We start from the raw sequence: 22,218 nt of genomic DNA, 5'->3' as shown, positions 1-22,218 counted from the left end.
GAAGTTCACGATTTATGTACTGTTGAAGCCTAGCCTAGAGAATTTTAAGCATTACTTTGCTAATGTGTGAGATGAGTGCAACTGTGCAGTAGTTTCAGCATTCTTTGGGATTGCCTTTCTTTGGGATTGGAATGAAAACTGACCTTTTCCAGTCCTGTGGCCACTGCTGAGTTTTCCAAATTTGCTGGCATATTGAGTGCAGCACGCTCACAGCATCATCTTTTAGGATTTGAAATAGCTCAACTGGAATTCCATCACCTCCACTAGCTTTGTTCTTAGTGATGCTGCTTCCTAAGGCCCAGTTGACTTCACATTCCAGGATGTCTGTCTCTAAGTGAGTGGCGATCACACCGTTATGGTTATCTTGGTCATGAAGATTTTTTTTGTATAGTTCTTTTGCGTATTCTTGTCACCTCTTAATATCTTCTGCTTCTGTTAGGTCCATATCATTTCTGTCCTTTATTGAGCCCATCTTTGCATGAAATGTTTCCTTGGTATCTCTAATTTTCTTGAAGAGATCCCTAGTCTTTCCCATTCTACTGTTTTCCTCTATTTCCTTGCATTGATCGCTGAGGAAGGCTTTCTTATCTCTCTTTGCCATTCTTTGGAAGTCTGCATTCAAATGGATATATCTTTCCTTTTCTCCTTTGCCTTTCGCTTCTCTTCTTTTCACAGCTATTTGTAAGACCTCCTCAGACAGCCATTTTGTCTTTTTGCATTTTTTTTTCTTGGGGATGGTCTTGATCGCTACTCCTATACAATGTCACAACCTGTGTCCATAGTTCTTCAGGCACTCTATCAGATCTAATCCCTTGAATCTATTTGTCATTTCCACTATAAACTTGCACAGGATTTGATTTAGGTCATACCTGAATGATCTAGTGGTTTTCCCTACTTTCTTCAATTTGAGTCTGAATTTTGCAATATGGAGTTCATGATCTGAGCCACAGTCAGCTCCTGGTCTTGTTTCTGCTGACTGTATAGAGCGTCTCTATCTTCAGCTGCAAATAATATAATCAATCTGTTTTCGGTATTGACCATCTGGTGATGTCCATATATAGAGTCTTCTCTTGTGTTGTTGGAAGAGGGTTTTGTTATGACCAGTGTGTTCTCTTGGCAAAACTCTGTTAGCATTCAGTATCACAGTAATTCAAGTCTATGACCCAACCAGTAATGCTGAAGAAGCTGAATGGTTCTATGAAGACCTATAAGACCTTCTAGAACCAACACCCAAAAATGATGCCCTTTTCATTATAGGGGACGGGAATGCAAAAGTAGGAAGTCAAGAAATAGCTGGAGTAACAGGCAACTTGGGCCTTGGAGTACAGAATGAAGCAGGGCAAAGGCTAACAGAGTTTTGCCTACAGAACCCACTGGTCATAGCAAACACACCCTAGTGTCATCTTAAAAAAAGTATTTCCTTTACCTCAAGTTCTTGAGCTCACACTGCCACCCTCAACAACCATTTCTAGTTCCTGCTCAGAGATGCCTATCGCTGCTCATTCCTCTGATCATCTCCTGTTTGACCCACAACCCAGTTTGGTATCCATCTTTCCATTACTTTTAGTCAATTTCTGTCTCTTTAAAAAAAAAAAAAAACCTAACAATTTGAATATGCTCTCTTTCAATGTCTTTATTCTCCTGTCTACCTTTTCCCCCTCTCTTTGATCACCTTTGCTTCTGCATTCTCTTCTGACTGACTTCTAAACACTGAACTCTGTCCTGACTCTTCTCTGCCTAAATTCACTCAGTAGGTGATTCATCAATTTCTGTGGCTTTTAAACCATCTAATTCACTAATAAATCTCTAGTTTTTCCCTGAGGCCCGAATGTCTCCTTGAGCACCAGTCTTATCTATCCAGCTGCCAAAAAACATATCTCAAATTGGATGACTCATGAATCTTTGATTTCCTCCAGGTCTGTCTCCAAACCTGTTATTCTTACAACATATCACATTTCAGTGAATGCTAAACCTTGATTTCTAGTTCACTCTGATCCAGCAGTAGTAGCATCAGCAGACTATATCCAGACTCCCTTCACTTTTCTCCTTCTCCAGACTATTACCCTAATTTAAACTACCAACATCTTTCTTCCTGGTCTACTATAAACATAAAGAAGTCTCTTAAAACTTATATCAGGTTATATCATTCCCCTGTAAACAAACAAATCCTTCAACTCCTTGCCAATTACCCCAATGGCTTCCCATTGTACTCATAATAAAATCATAGCTTTCTACACACAAGGTCCTACTTTACCTGACCACGCCCTCTGCCTCAGTCTCTACGCTTTATCTTCAACCAAGTCAATCTATATCAAGATACAGTCCTATTATTTTAACAAACTAAATCTCTGTGATAATCAAGGTTTTGCTCAGAGAATCCCTTCTGGCATCATTGATTATGTTTTTCAAAGTCTTTTCTAGGAAGATACACTAATTATATAGGCAAAGTGAAAGATACAAAGTAGTAACACAACCTCTAATTGACTCCATCTTATTTTCAGATCATTTACTTGTAAAAGCTTCTACAGTAAAGCTTTAGAAAGCCACTGAGCTTTTTGACCATAAGACAAACACCAATAGCTAATAATTGATTTCATCACCAGTAAGGAAGGGGTCTCTTAGTCACAGTGTGAAAAGTTCATAATAAAGCAATTGGATAACATAGATGCCACACAGTTTTAAATTGCCACTAAGATCATGGGAACTATTACACAATGCCCAGAGTTCACATTCTAAGGTATCTGAAAAGAGATGCCACTTAAATTTATAAAACACGTGGGGAGGGAATTTATTTTCACAAGAAAAACAAAGTTAACCAAACGACTGGGTCTATTTTTAAGTCATTCCTGAAAAATCTTAGCAGCTTAAGGAGAGAGGGGGGTACTTAAAAGTCTACTTAACCCTACATACGCTTGGAAGCCAAACTAATGATTGACATGCTAAAATAAACCATGCTAGACCAGTCAGACCATCTGGCACATTTCTACCCAAACTCTCTACCCCAGGAATAAATCAAGGACACTCAAACCAATGCTGTCGTATCCAGACTTCCCTCCAAACACATTAATCAAATAAACAGAAATCCAACCCCGTGAGACTAACTATGCCATTCGTGTTCACTTTCATTTTCTGACGAGATACAAGCATCTTGAAGGCAGAGACTACGCCTTAAAATTCTTGTTCTGTCCCCAGAACAGTGGTTTCAAACATTAGAACTTTACCACTGAGATCCCTGCTTGGAAGCCTCCAAGGCTCTGACTCAGCATAGCTGGGTGCGCCATGGGATCTGTGTGGAACCACATTCCCATCTCCCAAAGGGATCCTCGTGCGTGGAATACTGGCGAATCGCAGCCTCAGAGCCCTGACATGGTGCTCTTATCATGGACAGTCTGACTAAGGGTTTCAGAAATTTCAGACATAAGTCGGTTTCCATTATCAGTCAACTAAGCATTGGATGTAATCCCATCTTTATAGAACATGAATGAGCTCTGAAATGGAAAAAGGCTGTAAAATGGTGAAGTGGTGGACCGAAGCCACAAACAGGCCTGGCGATCGTGAGTCCCATGATCTCACTGTCAGGAAGTATCAGGAGCTAAGCGCGGGGCTTCCCTGATGATCCCGTGGTTAAGAGTCGCCTTGAAATACAGGAACACCGGTTCAATCCCTGGTCCGGGAAGACCTCACATGCCGCAGACCAACGGAACCCGCGCGCCACACCTGCCGAAGCCCACGCTCTGGAGCCCGTGCTCCGCAGGAAGAGAAGGCACCGCAGTGAGATGCCCACACCGCTCGACCCGAGAGGAAGCCCTGCTCGCCACAGCCAGAGAAGGCCTGCACACGGCGACCAAGACCCAGTGCAGCCACAGGCGACAAAAATAAAACAAACACACAAAACTGTTCTTTAAAAAGAGCTGAGCGCTGACATGGTGGATGACAAGATGAGGACAGGACGTGTGGGAAGCAGAGGGCTACACGCGTGAGCAGAGACTCCACGGACCATCCTAGGCATAGTCACCCACCACTCTGAGGACCTCCTCCAGAAGAACCTCCTCAGAGCCTTCTATGTAAGCGTCTCTTCATCTCCTCCATTCTGAAGGAAAGCATTTTTATCACACGTGATCCTAGGCCCACATCCGCTTAAGATAAAGCAGAGGAGAGTGCTCCGTGAACTGCTGACACTATTGAAACATATGAGCTTATTCTATCCTCAGTGATACTTCGTCCTTAGCAACGCATTTTTTTTTCCAGTCTGAGGTGCTATTTTAGAAATTCAAACTTATTTAAGGGATTTCAGGTATATATTTTAAGCACTGCTATCTTTTTGTAAAATACTAAGCATTTTACTATAAATGACTCTGTATGAAAAGTGACTTAAAAAAACTATAAATGGCAATGTCTAATGTACACTCCATGTGGAAGACCGTAAGTTACTTTAGCAATTCTAAGTCCTCAAATAATTTCAAGTATTCTATTTTGTTCTCAGCTTTGTGCTTACACCACTCATTTTACTTTCGGTTTGAGATGCTATAAAGCAGTACAAGAGGAAAACGAAATCAGCTAAGGGTCCGCTGACAAGTGCTTCCCTTAGAGTCTCTTATATGTAACTTACAAAAGACTCCCTTCAGCTGCTTCGTCACTTGGAAGGGGTGCAGGCAGCAAGGGAGGTAGAAAGGCAAGTGACTGTCCGTGAGTAGGACGCGGTCAAGAGCATTTAAGACTAGGGATGGAAATGCCTCACAGAGATCTGAACTCAAGTCAGTCCATCATTCAGTCGGTAAATATTCATCAAGTGCTTGCCTGTGTGTGTCAAGTCCTGCGGATGCAGCTATACTGAGACAGGCGTAGCCCTTACTGCCATTAGGTTTTCATTCTTCTTCTTTTTTTTTGGATAGGTTCCATTACTCCGTGGCACGTAGGATCTTCTCAAACCAGGGATCGAACCCACGTCTCCTGCATTGGCAGGTGGATTCTTCACTACTGAGCCACCAGGGAGGCCCTACTGGACTTTTATTCTAATGAGAAAACCATTCATTCATGCGGTATATTATGTTACAAGTGATACTGAATAATTACCGGTGCCAGGAACTATTGTGGGTGCTGGGGGTACAGTGATGAACTTGGAACAATAAATGAATAAACAGACAAGACAATGCCAACTGCTGGTGAGGACTATGAATGAAAATTAATCCATAAGAAACCACAGAGCGGGGTGATGAGGGTACAGTGTAGGGGGGGTTGAGGGGGGACAGAGAGGGAGCTTAAATCAGAGAGGGGTGATGAGATGGTCAGACGCCTCCCTGAACACGTCTCTAAGGAGGTCATTCTCGATGTGAGGGACATCAAAATTAAGGTTAATTTTACAGAGCACAGAGTGCTCAGTAAATGCTAATATTATGGAACACAAGGTCGCAGAAAGAGGCACACCTAAGTTCAAAGGTGCTGAGGTGAAGCCTCAAGTAAAGGAATGACAGACAGGGAGCCCAGCCTGGCTAAGGCCACTGACTGGACGTGAGGTCACAGAGGAGCCAGGATCGAGGACGTATGGGGAAAGCATCTGGATGTCAGTCTATTAGTAACACGATGAAAGACTGAAGGTGACCTCGAGGAGTGGGAGGAGGCGCGCTGGGAGGCAGGCTCAGGAGGGAGGGAACACGCATACATTTAGGGCTGATTCATTGCGATGTGTGACAGAAAGCAACACCACACTGCAAAGCAATTATCCCCCGATCAAAAATAAAAATAGAAAAAATAAATAAATAAAAAAATAAATAAAAATAGGTAAATAAAGCTACTGCAGGGTTGACGGCAATAGGTTACCCATCTAATTTATGTTTTAAGATCAAGCCAACTTCGGTGTGGAAGGCAGACTATGGACAGGAGTGGGGTTACTGTGGAATAAAAAACAAACCAGAAAAATACACTAGGACATGATCTAACAACAGAGCTCAAGTGAGATATTACAACATCGGCCACGGAGGCGCTGAGAAGCTGTTGATTCCTGCGGAACCAACAGAATTTATCAACGGACTAGATGTAGGAGGTGACAGAAAGACACGAGTCCATCCTAATAACCTCATCTCAAAACTTTCCTTCACAATAAATCTTCTGTGAAAAGCCTTTAGCTGGATGTGAAAATCACCCTGGCACTTTTAGAACAATACATTTCCATATAATGTAAAGGTTAATAAGCAAGACCTCAAATATCTGAACTCCAGAACACTACTACTTCACCTTTCCTTACGAAGAATGATTCATGGTCACCGTTTTCCCGTGACTCATTCCATGAGCAGACAAGTGTCTCAGTCAGACACGGCTGCAAACTCAGCACAGCTCTCATGAGCCAGACTCTAGTGTCGTGGCTTGAGACAGACAGAGGTGCGAGAGATACAGAGAATTCAGTAGTAGTATTAGATTAAAATAGCTTTAAGAGTTCTGACCTAACCAGACAAGAAAAATATGAGAAGAATATACCATTCCACAAGGAGGAAGAGAGATTAGCTGAGAGAGCTCAAGTGCCTCTGATTGGGAGGACTGCAGGGTCGAATGAGATCAAAGAATCACTTAAGAATAGAGACCTGGAATGTTCCAGCTGTTATCCTGATTATACAGATGGTGCGGTTCGTCCTTCAGCGCCTGGGCAAGAAGAGCGTGACACCCACGCCCTCCACCGGGTCTCAGACCTCTGGCTGGTTAAGTGACCGACCAACCTTTATACAAGGAGCCTGACTCTTCCTGGGATGGCAACTCTAAATCACTCTGGGTGACAAGAACTCCAAGAATCTTTAGTTTTCAACAGAGACGTAACGATCAAATCAAACCCTAGGTATTAAAATCTCCAATGTTAAGTTCAGGAATGATAGTGTAATCATTACTTGCTTCCCTGGTGATTCAGATGGTAAAGAATCTGCCTGCAATGCAGGAGACCCGGGTCAGTCTCTGGGCCAGGACGATCCCCTGAAGAAGGGAATGGCTACCCACTCCAGTGTGGACAAGGTTCAATATTTAGTTGATAACATGTTTATTATGTTTAAAACACTTTGATATATTAACAGACGATATTGTAACCTCCGTTTATTTGAATCTATGACTTTAAATTGAAAGGTGGAATCTATATATCTTCTATGTATGGAATCTAAAAGGGATGAAACTGATGAATCTGTTTGCAGAGCAGCATTGGAGACACAGATACAGAGAACAGACCTATGGCCAAGCGTGGGGAGAAGAGGGAGAGGGTGAGACGAATGCAGAGAGTAGCATGAATGCGTATACACCAACCTGTGTAAACGGACAGCCAATGGAAATTTGCCGTATGACTCGGGGACTCAAATTGAGGCTCCGTAACAGCCCAGAGGGGCGGGAATGGTGAGAGGTGGAGGCAGATTCAAGGGGGAGGGGACATATGTACACCTATGGTTAAATATAACAGAGATCAAGCCAATATTGTAAACCAATCATCAATCAAATAAAAATAAATATTTTAAAAATAAATAAATTGAAAGGTATAAAAGGGTTTTACCAGATCCTCCCAAGCGCTGGAATTCTTAGGATGGACTTAAAAAACTTGTATTAGGTTCACAAGAAAAGTTCAAGTACTTGGAGAAGTTCTGGTTGTTAGATCAAGGTCCTTGAACACTTAAGAACCAAATACATTAAATTTATAAATGCAGTTTCAAAGTGTTCATGGGAATTTAATTAGCTAGTCCTGTAACTGGGACCAATTAAGGCTGTTTATTAGCACTCCCCTTGATTGTTTTGAACTGTAACCAAGCAGGAAAACATCCTTCCAGCCTCTCCCCTAAGTCCACTCATCCACTAGCAGGAGACAGACTGGCGTTTGCAAGCTTTGCTGGACTCACACTTTACAGTGAACAACCTTCCCCTGCTCCCAGCCTCCCACTCCCTTAAAGAATGGGGTGTTTATCTTGAATCCTGTGTCTGACTGTTTACAACCCCATGGACTGTAGCCCACCAGGCTCCTCTGTCCATGGGATTCTCCAGGCAAGAATACTGGACAGGATTGCCATGCCCACCTCCACGGGATCTTCCTGACCCAGGAATAGAACCCCAGTCTCCTGGGTTACCATGCCGTCCTCCAGGGGATCTTCCTAACCCAGGGATTGAACCTGGGTCTCCTGGGTTGCCACGCCCTCTTCCAGCAGATCTTCCTGACCCAGGGATAGAACCCCAGTGTCCTGCAGGCAGACTCTTTACCATCTGCGCCACCAGACAAGCCCTTAGTAATCATGAATACATGTTATCATGCATTTGTCAAAACCCATAAACCTGCACAATGCAGAGTGAAGTCTAACGTAAGCGGTGGACTTTAGTTAATCACGACTTCATTCATCAACTGCGGCAAAATTTGGGCCTGTGAGGCTGCCAGGGTTAATACCATGACAGGCGGCCTGGACCTAAGTTTTAGCTTCCCCCGAAATGGTAAGATTCCCTACCCGCATCAAGTAACCTGGAGCCAGCCAATCAATATGCGCCCAACAAGAACAAAGGGAGAGCTGAAAAGCCCGCGAAAGTCTGTACGGATAGAATTGCTTTGCAAACATGTAACCAATCCGCTTAAGCCAGTTACTAACCGCTTTTGCATATCTCATAAATTTGTGTAACAAGCTTGAGCTCGGCGCTTTCTGACCCTGCACCATCGTGATGTTGGTGGCAGAAGGCCCTGGCTCGAGACAGTAATAAACTTCCCTTTTTTTGCGAGTTGCATTGTCTTGGAAGCCTTCTCTCTCTTCCCGCTCGGGGATTCGGACATCGGGCATAACATTTGGGGGCTCGTCCGGGATCCCTTGACCGGGAGAAGAGAACGCTTACAGAACAAAGGGGAAGGATAAATAATAACACCGGTGCTCAGGAAGCAGGGAGGCAGCCGACTCCGCTGGAAGGCTTTTTATAAACGGGGAGCCAGTCGGCGTAAGGCCTGGGCCAGCGGACGCGCTGGGAGGCAGCCGACTCCGCGGGAAGGCTTTTTATAAACGGGGAGCCAGTCGGCGTAAGGCCTGGGCCAGCGGACGCGCTGGGAGGCAGCCGACTCCGCGGGACTCCGCGGGAAGGCTTTTTATAAAGGGGGAGCCAGCCGGCGTAAGGCCAAGGCCAGCGGACGCGCTGGGAGGCAGCCGACTCCGCGGGAAGGAAAGTTCCTCTCCCGACCCCGAGTCTGATGAACAGCGGACGTCATTCGGTAAGGTGAATCTGCCACCGGGAGGCAAGAAAATTCAGGGGGCCCGAAAACCCAGCGCTGTGTCGTCGGCCGACGTTTGTTTGTCCGTGTGTTTGTCTTTGGCTCTCCGTGTTTTTTATGTGTGCCGGCATTGTCTCTAGTCTCGTTCTCTTCTGGTGCATTGTTCTCTCTCACTTCTGACTTATTCTCTTTCTCTCTCTTCCTTACCGTTAATTCTTTGACCATGGGGCAAGGAGAATCTACCCCACTTTCTCTCATGACTGACCATTTTTCGGATGTCAGGGCCAGGGCCCATGACTTGTCTTTGCTGGTCAAGAAAAGTAAATTAATAACTTTTTGTTCTGCAGAGTGGCCCGCCTTTCAGGTTGGATGGCCTCCGGAAGGCACCTTTCAACCGTCCATCATACAGGCTGTGAAGGAAAAGATTATGGCTCCTGATCCCTGGGGCCATCCGAGTCAGGTCCCCTATGTCATGGTCTGGCAGGATCTAGTGGAAAATCCGCCTAAATGGTTAAAACCTTTTGTTTACAAACTTCCTAGTTCCTCCAGTTCACAGGTCCTGGTGATGGAGACCCCCCCGGAGGAAACCAAAAAGAAAGAGGACCCAAAACCAGTCCTTCAGGAATCTTCTTATCCAAACCTGATAGATCTAGAAATGGAGATAAGGCCTCCGCCATATGTGCCCTCCTTGCAATCCCCTCCGAGGAGAGAAGCTCCCACAGGTGAACCGAGAGGATTAAGAGGGCCAACGGGAACCAACCATGAGGGGGGACCGGCATTGGGGACCCGGGGGAAAACTAAGGGAGATAAGGGTAAGCAAGACCCTGGGGACCTAGAGTTACCTTCATCCACTGTTCAGGCGCTCCCTGTCCGAGTGGGACCAACTAACCCGGACGGAGAGCGAACCTATCAGTACTGGCCCTTTTCCACGAGTGACCTGTACAATTGGAAGACCCAAAACCCTCCTTTCTCAGAGAAGCCCCAAGGCCTCATTGACCTCTTAGATTCCATTTTGTTCACTCATAATCCCACCTGGGATGATTGTCAGCAGCTGTTGCAGGTGCTCTTCACCACGGAAGAACGGGAGCGAATTCTGGCAGAGGCGCGGAAACGGGTACCAGGGGTCGACGGGAGGCCAACTGCCCAGCCTCATCTTGTGGACGAGGGGTTTCCCCTGTTGCGGCCTAACTGGGATTTTGAGCGAGTGGAAGGTAGGGAGCGTCTCCGAGTATACCGCCAGACTCTAATGGCTGGCCTGCGGGCTGCAGCAAGAAAGCCGACAAATCTGGCAAAGGTAAATTTAGTAAGGCAAGAGCCCACTGAAAGCCCGGCAGCCTTCCTAGAGAGGCTGATGGAAGCTTTCAGGCAATATACACCTATGGACCCCCAGGCTGAGGAGTCACGCGCTGCAGTTTTGTTAGCGTTTGTGAATCAGGCAGCCCCAGATATTAGGAAGAAATTACAAAAAGTAGAGGGATTGGGAGAACAGACAATACAGGATTTACTGAAAGTAGCTGAAAAGGTATTTAATAATAGGGAGACCCCAGAAGAAAGGGAAGAGTGAATTCGGCGGGAGGAAAGGGAATTAGCGGAGAAGATCAGGAAAGAAGACAGGGAACATAGGGCTAGAGAAAACCGGAAGAACCAGAAGGAGCTAGCCCAGATTCTTTTTGCGGGGATAAAGGCTGGAACAGAATTGAGGGAACCTCGAAACCCCCGGACGAGAGAAAAAGAAAAACCAAAAAGGCAGGCCCTAAAGAAGGATCAGTGCGCCTACTGCAAAGAACAGGGGCACTGGAAAAACAAGTGCCCTAAGAGGGACTCAAAGAGAGGAATGACCCAGAGAGAAAAAATCCCCCCTGGAACTCGAGTTCTATATGCGGGGGAAGACAGTGACTAGGGGAGTCGAGACTCGGCACCCCTCCCCGAGTCCTGGGTAACCATACATGTGGAGGGGAAACCCGTTGGCTTCACGGTAGATACTGGCGCCCAACACTCTGTTTTAAATAAAAAACTGGGACCAATGTCTAAGAAAGCCAGCTTAGTGCAAGGAGCCACGGGGACAAAAAGATATTGTTGGACCACAGAACGGAAAGTAAATCTGGGGACCCACCAGGTGTCCCATTCGTTTTTGGTGATACCAGAATGCCCAGCCCCTCTACTTGGAAGAGACTTGTTGACTAAAGTTAATGCTCAGATCCATTTTGACCCCGGGGGAATGTCAGTCACGGATGGACTTGGACAACCGATACATGTCTTGTCCCTAGCCTTAAGGGATGAATACAGACTTTTTGCGCCTAAGCCCTCAGAGACCATAGCACTAGATGTACAACCGTGGGTCCATAAATACCCATTGGCCTGGGCAGAAACAGCAGGAATGGGACTAGCTAAACAGAGACATCCGGTCGTCATCGAGCTAAAGGCCGAGGCAATTCCTGTGAGGGTGAGACAGTACCCTATGAGCCAAGAAGCTCGGCGGGGGATCACTCCCCACATTCGACGGCTCATGGAGGCCGGAATTCTCAGGCGATGCCAATCCCCTTGGAACACCCCCTTACTGCCGGTGAAGAAGCCAGGGGGGACGGATTACAGACCTGTCCAAGACCTGCGAGAAGTCAACAAACGGGTGAGTGACATACACCCAACTGTCCCTAACCCGTATACTCTCCTGAGCAGTTTACTGCCTGAGTACACTTGGTACACTGTGCTGGACTTGAAGGATGCCTTTTTCAGCCTACCCCTGGCAGTCCAGAGCCAGGAGATATTTGCCTTTGAGTGGACTGAGGGGGAAGGCCAACCGGTAGTACAATTAACTTGGACCCGCCTCCCACAGGGGTTCAAGAACTCCCCTACCTTGTTTAATGAGGCTCTGAGTGAGGACCTCTACGAATATCGGGCTTGCCACCCAGAGGTCATTCTGCTACAATATGTAGATGACCTTATGTTGGCTGGAACCACAGAGGAAGCTTGCAGCCATGCCACTGGGGACCTATTACAGACCCTAGGCATCTTGGGGTATCGCGCTAGCGCAAAGAAGGCACAAATAGCCCGGCAAGAGGTCACCTATTTGGGGTATAAGATCAGACAGGGGCAAAGGTGGCTAACCCAGGCCATGAAAGAAACAATATTGCAGATACCAGAGCCCAAAAACCCTCGCCAGGTGAGAGAGTTCCTGGGGACTGTTGGATATTGCAGACTGTGGATTATGGGGTTTGCTGAGAAGGCCCGGCCCTTATATGAGGGAAGTAAAGAGACCCCAAAGTGGACTTGGACTGAGCCAATGAAACAGGCTTTCCAGACACTCAGACGGGCCCTACTAGAAGCCCCAGCCCTTGCCCTGCCTAACCCAAATAAGTCATTCCAGCTGTTTGTAGATGAAAAGCAAGGAATAGGAAAGGGGGTCTTGACTCAACAATGGGGACCATGGAAGCGGCCGGTAGCATACCTTTCGAAGCGATTAGACCCGGTGGCCGCTGGGTGGCCCCCTTGCCTTCGCATCATTGCAGCTACAGCCCTCCTCGTCCACGACGCTGACAAGTTGACGTATGGACAGCAACTCTCGGTTTACACCCCCCACGCAGTGGAAGGGGTTTTAAAGCAGCCGCCGGGTAAGTGGATCTCCAATGCCCGCTTGACACACTACCAGGCCTTGCTGCTCGATGCCCCACGGGTGCGTTTTCAGACCCCTTGCTCCCTAAATCCGGCCACGCTCCTACCCAACCCAGAGAAGGACAGCCCTCTCCATGATTGCAGTGAGATACTGGCTGAGGCCCTGGCGGCACGAAGAGACTTAACTGATGTACCCCTAAGCAACAGTGAGCTAGTATGGTTCACCGATGGGAGCAGTTATGTAAAAGATGGGCAAAGGAAGGCGGGAGCCGCCATAGTTGATGATTCAGGGCGGACGATATGGGCTGAGACACTACCCCCAAACACTTCTGCACAAAAAGCAGAATTGATTGCCCTAATACAGGCTCTGGAGCAAGCCAAAGGGAAGAGAGTCACCATTTTTACTGACAGCCGATATGCTTTCAGCACTGCCCATATTCAAGGTCCCATATACCAAGAAAGGGGATTTCGGACAGCTGAGGGAAAAGAGGTCAAAAATCTGCCTGAGATTCGCAGGCTCTTGGAAGCTGTCCAACTACCCCGGGCAGTAGCTATAGTACATGTCCCCGGTCACCAGAAGGAAGAAGACCCTAAGGCGCGAGGCAATCGTGCTGCTGATGCGGCCGCTCGAGAAGCGGCTAGCCGGGACTATGCCGCCCCCATATTAGCCGTGGGCCTTCCACCCCCTGGTATGGGGACCTTGCCACCAGTTCCCGAATATTCCCTCCCTGATCTCGCCTGGATCAACAAGGATACCACCCTCCAGAAAGATGACCAAGATGGATGGTACCGAGACCAAAACAACAACCTGATCTTGCCTGCCACCCTGGGTCGTCACCTGTGTGAACACCTGCACACAACTACGCACTTGGGAGAAAAAAAGACCCTAACACTTCTCCAGATGGCCTGCCTGAGGTTCCCTCGACAAAATGCAACTGTACGAGAGATAATTCAAGCCTGCGAAGCGTGCCAGCTGATGAGGGCAGAGAAGAAGCAGCACTCGGGAACGAGGTACCGAGGGGAAAAGCCAGGGCAACATTGGGAGATAGATTTCACCGAGGTAAGGCCAGGCAAGTATGGGTACCGCTATCTGTTGGTACTGGTAGATACCTTCTCAGGGTGGGTAGAAGCTTTCCCCACTAAGGGAGAGACAGCAATAGTGGTTGCTAAAAAGATCTTAGAGGAGATAGTGCCTAGGTATGGGCTGCCAGTGACTATGGGCTCTGATAATGGACCTGCCTTTGTGAGCCAGATTGTACAAGGGCTGGCCCAAGCTCTGGGGACGAAATGGAAGTTACATTGCGAATATAATCCCCAGAGCTCAGGACAGGTTGAGAGAATGAATCGGACCCTAAAAGAAACTTTGACAAAGTTGGCAATAGAGACTGGCGGGGACTGGGTGACCCTCCTCCCCTTTGCACTCTTTCGGGCACGTAACACCCCTTATAAGCTGAATCTTACTCCTTTTGAGATTCTGTATGGAAGACCCCCTCCTGTGTATCCTATTTTCGAAGGAAAATGTCTGCCACCCCCTACTTTGGGACAATTCCAGCAAACTCTGATAGCATTAAGTAAGGTGCATAACCATGTTTGGAAATTGATTCGAGAGATGCATGAGGGCCAAAACAAGAGGGCCCTCCCCTCACATAATATTGGCCCAGGTGATTGGGTTTGGGTAAAACGACACCAATCTAAAGTATTAGAACCTAGATGGAAAGGCCCTTATGTTGTTCTCCTTACCACTCCTACCGCTGTCAAGGTCGACGGGATTGGACCCTGGGTTCACTGCAATCACGTGCGGCAAGCTACATCGGAAGAACAGGAAAAAGCGCGAGCAGAATGGAAGGCGAGTCCTCACCCGTCAAATCCTTTGAAACTGAAACTCGTCCGCTGGGAGGCCTCCTAATTCTCCTGCTGATAGCAGCTCTCATCGACCCAGGAGCGACCAGTCATAACCCCCATCAACCTGCTAAGATCACATGGAAACTCAACGACGGGCAAACTCATGAGCTGCTCAATGAGACCTCAGGAATCCACCCTCCAAACACCTGGTGGCCAGACCTGAACTTCGACCTCTCAAGCCTCTTCGCAAAGCAGGATGGTCTCTATGATAAGTACTATAGAGATGGGATAAAAAACCATAGGTTGGGGTTTTGGGCTTGCCCGGGCTATGTAAAAAATAACTGGAAAACCTGTGGTGGCATAGAAAGCTATTATTGCAGGAGCTGGAGTTGTGTGACCTCTTGTGATGGACCCCAGAGGTGGGATGTCGGAAACAGAGATCTAGTTAGCTTCACCTTCAAGGACCGTAGACACCAGGGGCCTCAGGTACGAGTACGATTTAACCAGGAACGGGCGAAAAAAGAAAACCGCTGGACCTCAGGACTGACTTGGGGTTTTCAACTTCACGTAAATTGGCCCGGCCCCTACCCAGGCGAGCTTTTAATCATTAAACAGGTTATTGAGCCGGTGCAGGTACATAGTTTAGGTCCCAATCTGGTCAAAGCATTACAGGGGCACAAGGCGACCCCCAAGCCAACCCCCTTCAGACCAAGCTTGCCAGGAACATTTAACATCTCTTCTACCCCGAGCCTCAGAGGCAAACTGACAGAAACCCCTGGCCCTCTGGCTGTTACCATTAGCTCAGCAATTCAGGACCCCCTATGGGCCTTAGTGAATGCAGCCTTTACGGTCATAAACCATACCAACCCTAATGCAACCCAGTCCTGTTGGCTTTGTTATAATCTTCACCCCCCCTTCTATGAGGCCATAGGCCTCAATGTCTCTTACCACTTATCTTCAGGCCAGGACCCACCCCCATGCCGATGGGAAGAACGCAAGGTTGGCCTCACAATGAATGAAGTTTGGGGACAGGGACTCTGTTTGGGCACAGTGCCACGTGATAAAACTTCCCTCTGTGCCCGGACTATTAGTAACCTACGCTTATATGGCAAAAATTGGATTGTGCCAGAGGTTGGGGGCTGGTGGATTTGTTCACATACTGGGCTAACCCCATGTTTAAATGTGAAGGTTTTTAACCAGAGTCAAGAATTCTGTGTCCTGGTTGCTGTAATGCCAAAAATCTTATACCACTCTGAAGAGGTTATGTACTCACATTGGGACCGAGAATTGCTAAGACAAAAGAGAGAGCCAATCAGTGCGATCACCATGGCAGCCTTGTTCAGTCTTGGGCTAGCAGGAGCAGGGACAGGAATAGCTTCACTATCTCTGCAAGGCCAAGGGTTTTCTTCCCTACGAGCCGCCATAGATGAAGATATAACTCGCATAGAAGAATCAATCAGCCACTTAGAGAAGTCTCTGACTTCCTTGTCTGAGGTGGTCTTGCAGAATAGGAGAGGATTAGACTTGATTTTTCTCCAACAGGGTGGGGTCTGCGCGGCTCTGGGAGAAGAATGTTGTTTCTATGCAGACCATACAGGAGTGGTAAGAGAATCTATGGCAAAAGTAAGAGACGGGCTGGCGCAACGAAAGAGGGAACGGGAGGCCCAACAGGGATGGTTTGAGTCTTGGTTTCAACGCTCCCCCTGGCTGACCACCTTAGTTTCCACCCTCCTGGGCCCGCTTATAGTGCTATTATTAACACTTACATTTGGCCCTTGTATTTTAAACCGGCTAATGTCATTTATTAGAGAACGTCTAAATACCATTCAGATTATGGTATTGAGGCAGCAATATCAGATGGTAGCCCAGGATGAAGAGAAAGATTCCTCTACAGGAACAAGAAGACAGGGGGGAATGTGAGGCTGCCAGGGTTAATACCATGACAGGCGGCCTGGACCTAAGTTTTAGCTTCCCCCGAAATGGTAAGATTCCCTACCCCCATCAAGTAACCTGGAGCCAGCCAATCAATATGCGCCCAACAAGAACAAAGGGAGAGCTGAAAAGCCCGCGAAAGTCTGTACGGATAGAATTGCTTTGCAAACATGTAACCAATCCGCTTAAGCCAGTTACTAACCGCTTTTGCATATCTCATAAATTTGTGTAACAAGCTTGAGCTCGGCGCTTTCTGACCCTGCACCATCGTGATGTTGGTGGCAGAAGGCCCTGGCTCGAGACAGTAATAAACTTCCCTTTTTTTGCGAGTTGCATTGTCTTGGAAGCCTTCTCTCTCTTCCCGCTCGGGGATTCGGACATCGGGCATAACAGGGCCTGGGGAGAAGGGTGTACAGGAAATCTCTGCATTTTATGTTCAACTTTTCTGTAGGCCTAACACTATTCTTAAAAAAAAAAAAAAAAAGTATATTCATTTTTTAAAAAGCACACATAAGCAACTTTTTAGAGAAAAAGAGAATTTAAAAATCGTAGCAATTTTAAAAATTAAGCCTCCCTTTCTTTCTTCTTCTCTTTGCCCTCCACAGAAATGGTCAGTAGTGTCAGGGATACTGAACTCATGGAAAAAGAAAATGAGGAAATCAAGGCTTCACTTAAGAACTCAGTGAAATGAGTGGACAATTGTCTACAGAGTTTAACGGCTGCTAAATCATAGGATTGAGGAGCTTCCCCCCAAGTTACTAGAGCTTGAACTCAGACATTTTCATACAGTTCACTCCAGCAGCTGGAATTAATTGCCATTCTTGCTCAATTTCTCTGGAAGGAATTCTTCTATGATAGCTATAATTGCAAAATCAGTTTCTTAAAATTTCTATCTAGATAACTGATCAGGTCTTTAATTTAAAAAGATCAAACTGCTAGGAGTTTTGACTAACAGATGCATACCTACCACACTCTGTGGTCATTCTGATGTGAATTTACCTTTAAAGAGTCCTTTCCAAAACATGAGTAATTAAATTTTTAAACAATGATGAATACATTTATGATATAGAAATCTAGTCAAATAGAATTAGTCTTATTAGTAAAATAATTCATGAAAAATAATTCACACATTTTCCAAGTCCTTAATGTTAAAGTTCATACTATGTGAAAAATTCCATAAGGACTGTATTTGCTATAAACTGCATATAGAGTTATTAAAGGGCTTCCTCAGTGTCTCAGAGATAAAGAATTTGCCTGTAATGCAGGAGACCCAGGAGACACTGGTTTAATCCCTGGGTTAGGAAGATTCCCCTGGAGGAGGGTATGACAACCCACTCCAATATTCTTGCCTGGAGAATTCTATGGACAGAGGAGCCTGGAGGGCTACAGTGCATAGGGTCGCAGAGATGGACACCACTAAAGTGACAGCACAGACACACACAAAGCTATTTTTAAAAAAAAGTCATCCCCCAATTGTTTGATCCAAAAATAATCACTTCCAACTTCCCAGCTTTTAAACATGTCTCCATTACTTTATACCACAGCAACAAAGAAAAGCATGGGCAACCAATACAAAAATACAAAGGAAGTGTTTTCTAGCTCTGAAGAATTCCCTCTAAGAGTATTTGAATTTTATTTTTAGAAAAGAATTATATGGCCTTATTGGTTTCCATAAGGCATTTTACTTAAAAAGGATGATTTGCAAATGACTAAAATGTTGCTATTATCTTTCATTTACACAAAAATTTCCCTGGAAGGCCCTAGGGATCCTTTACAAATCTCAAATGCTAAATTGGAGGCATCCTCCATTAAACTGGCAAGTTCCGACCCCAGTGGGATGCTCACTTACATATAAACACAGGCTCATATGGCCCCAGTTCAGCCCGTGGGTCAGAGTACAAAGTACAGAAGTACATTCTCTCCCTCCTGGCTGCACTGTGAAACTCAAGCTTCTTAACAGCTAAGTACTACAAGTTACGTACATAATCCCATTCTTTATGAATGGGTCTCAAGTGATTCAGATGTTAATTTGGCCATGAATTGTGAACTGAAGCCAAAATTCAGAAGCATAGACTGTACAACTAAAGGTAACCTTTCACAATTTCCTGAGGAGAATTTAATTGCTTGTTTGAGCCAAGAAGGGCATAAGCTGAAAAGCTACCAAAACAACTTAATCAACAAATATTCGAAATATTGCCAGCAAAGGGAAATTCAATCTCTGTGGCCATCTGATGCAAAGCTATCACTATTTTAAATCATTATGATTGTGATTGTTATTACAGCATCATCAACATATAATTATTAGCATCACCAATGTGTATTACTTTACACTGTTAACAAAAATAAGTTCTTTTGTGGCACTTGACAATTCATAAACCCAAGAATTTGGTTACAGTAGTCCCATTGAACAAAACGGCAAAGGACATTATTTCTCAATCCTCTTTGAAAGTCATGTCTGACTCTTTGTAGCCCCATGGACTGAATGAAGCCCACCGGGCTCCTCTGTCCATGGGATCCTCCAGACAAGAATACTGGAGTAGGTTGCCACTCCCTTCTCCAGGGGATCTACCCAACACAGGGACTGAACCCAGGTCTCCTGCATTGCAGGCAGATTCTTTACCATCTGAGCCACCAGCAAAGCCCATTAACACACTTTAAAGATATTTAAAAGAAATAGATAACCCGGTTTTGTTAAGCACCTTATCCAAGACTACAGAAAAGCTATCGAGTGGCAAGGGCTTGAAACCAGTTCTCTCTCCACATCCTTTCCATGGAAACATGCTAACCTTTTTTTATCAGCTACTGTTTCATCGGGATTTCCCTAGTAGTCCAGGGGTTAGGAAGATACCTGCCAATGCAGGGGACAGGGTTTTGATCTCTGTCCTGGGAAGACCCCGCACGCCACAGAGCAACTAAGCCCACACACCACCACTACTGAGCCCGCACTCCAGAGCCCACAAGGCACAACTGCCGAGCCCACGGCCGCAACCGCTAAGCTTGTGTGCCGCAACTACGAGGCCCGAGCACCGCAGCTAGAGAAAGCCCGCGCGCAGCAACGAAGATGCCGCACCACGAAAAGCAAAGAAGTGAATTACTGACTCCCAGAGTGAAAGGGGAGAGTGGAAAAGTGGGCTTAAAGCGCAACATTCAGAAAACTAAGATCATGGCACCTGGTCCCATCACCTCATGGGAAATAGATGGGGAGACAGTGGAAACAGTGTCAGGCTTTATTTTTCGGGGCTCCAAAATCACTGTGGATGGTGACTGCAGCCATGAAATTAAAAGACGCTTACTCCTTGGAAGGATAGTTATGACCAACCTAGACAGCATATTAAAAAGCAGAGACATTACTTTGCCAACAAAGATCTGTCTGGTCAAGGCTATGGTTTCTCCAGTGGTCATGTATGGATGTGAGAGTTGGACAGTGAAGAAAGCTGAGCGCCGAAGAATTGATGCTTCTGAACTGTGGTGTTGGAGAAGACTCTTGAGAGTCCCTTGGACTGCAAGGAGATCCAACCAGTGAATCCTAAAGGAGATCAGTCCTGGGTGTTCATTGGAAGGACTGATGCTGAAGCTGAAACTCCAGTACTTTGGCCACCTCATGCGAAGAGTTGACTCATTGGAAAAGACCCTGATGCTGGGAGGGATTGGGGGCAGGAGGGGGCAGGAGGACTCAGGAGGACTCAGGAGGACTCAGGCTGAGACACTGACCTGAAGAAGACAGGAAGGAGCAACAGAGGCTCCTACAGAGCAAAGAGCGATGCTCAGCGCGGCTGCAGTGCGTCTCGGGGGGCTGGGCTCACAGCCCTCTCCACACCAGCATGCTCATCTGTCAGAGGCTGCTCCACTGTCTGCAGCTTATCACGAGGAGCCCCTGGCTGCAGCAGCCGACGTGCTCGTTCATGCCTCTGCTCACTGGGGGTAACTGGCGTAGAGCCAGGCACACGAGGAGGCAGGAAGGGGACAGAGCAAAACTCCTCCCTGGGGGCTCAGTGGAATCTGAGTGGAATCTGTCTCCAGGCAGGAGACCGTGGTTCAGTCCCTGGGTTGGGAAGATCCCCTGGAGGAGGGCATGGCAACCCACTCTAGGATTCTTGTCTGGAGAACCCCCATGAGAGAGGAGCCTGGTGGGATCTAGTCCATGGGGTCGCAAAGGGTCAGACACGGCTGAGTGACTAAGAAACAACAGCCACGGCAAAGCCAACAGAGCCATAGAGAGGCGGAAGCGAGAGCCTGGGAAATGAACCACGGCAGGGTCCTCTCAGTAGGGCTAAGGCTGTTGAAGGGTCTGGTCCTTTGCTTCCGTTTGTGAGCGCTCCGTGGGGTCAGCTACAAATTCACTGCAGCTGAATTTCTCTCCGTTCAACCTGTCTTCTCACTTCCTTGCAGGTGAGAGCACCTTCACGTCCCATTAACCTCCATGTAACCTGGCCTCTGAGTCTGTTTCCAGGGGACCCAGCTGAAGACTGTGCTTCAAGAGGATGAATCGAGCAGCAGAAAATGAAAGAAATTGAAAGGATGGCCCCATGAAGCAGAGGGGCCCGGAGAGGAAACCACTTCACGGACCTTCACGACTTTATATCTGGATAGGAAAACAGCGAGGAAGATGAAAAGGAAGAGGATGAGAGTGGAGCCATGGTGAGGAAAACCCTGCAGTGGAGACAGATTACTTACGAGGGAAGAGGGGAGTCTAATAGAACACGACCCCAGCATTGATAACCCGATGTCTTTCAGTCAAAGAAAATAATGTTATGCCTGAAACACATTGGTCCCAAAGCATCTAAAGCTGTTGGGTTGGGTTGGGTTGAGTTGGAGAGAGTAACAGTACCTTTAATGAGTTATACTAGGTTATCTGAACGTGGAGGCATACACGTCAAGGCTAGAGATGTGGTTTGGGGCATCAGCCCAGAGAGGTGACAGCTGGTACCACAGGGTCATGATCTCCCGTGAGCGAGTGAGGAGAGTCAACACTGTGGATTTGCAGGATGCCCCTAAGAAGCCAAAAGAGAAGGTCTCTGCAGAAAAGAAAGGGTTTTTCGAGAGGCCAGCTTTAGCTAATAAAACTACAACAAGCATACCCAGTGAAATGCAAGGGACATACAATTCTTCTGTGGCAGCAGCAAATAGTGTCAAATAATAAAATGGTGTTACGGATGACCAAGAATTTGAAAAGGTCATGAGTTTTTGCTAAGTGGAAGTCACTGGTAACCTTTAAGGGAAAACATTCTAGTTTTTATTTGAAAAATACTATAAAAGACTGATTCCTATGTTTTGAATGACCATGTGTGCTTTCTTAACATTTTGATTTCTGGTTAAATTATTCTTTTACAAAAGTTGTTTGGGGTTGGGGGAGGGGGGAAGCAGGGCATTTTATCCCTTCTCCAGGGAAAAATGCTCAGCATTAGAAATCCTCCTCTTCCAACTAGGGGAAGGTTAAGATTCCTCAAAAATATGGAAGTTTCTCAAAAGACTGGTTTTCTACATTAATATATGCGCTTTAAATGACCATTTAAAACCTTTAAAAGGTGTCTTCTCGCTCTTCTTAAAGGCTACAAATTGCTTAGAGTCATACCAGGAACTCCGGGGGCCCACAGCAATTAAAAGGAAGACAGCTCCTTATATGTTTATGTCTATGAAATTAA

General features: G+C 46.4%; 2 protein-coding genes across 6 annotated transcripts in view; one reads left to right on the top strand and one right to left on the bottom strand.

Moving 5' to 3' along the window:
* Positions 1-22,218, bottom strand: part of CDK14 (cyclin dependent kinase 14) — a 738,271-nt gene that overhangs the window by 400,154 nt on the left and 315,899 nt on the right. The gene's annotated exons all lie outside the window — the stretch shown is intronic.
* Positions 7,170-19,674, top strand: LOC133072689 (uncharacterized). The gene is given in 4 exon segments (XM_061166264.1): positions 7,170-13,813; positions 14,562-14,619; positions 15,062-15,643; positions 19,528-19,674. Coding segments are annotated over 4 exon segments (5,184 nt in total). The 5' UTR covers positions 7,170-9,416.

The sequence above is a fragment of the Dama dama genome, chromosome 18 (genome assembly GCF_033118175.1).
Source record: "Dama dama isolate Ldn47 chromosome 18, ASM3311817v1, whole genome shotgun sequence".
Lineage (NCBI taxonomy): Eukaryota > Metazoa > Chordata > Mammalia > Artiodactyla > Cervidae > Dama > Dama dama.
This window is presented reverse-complemented; position numbering and strand designations above follow the sequence as displayed.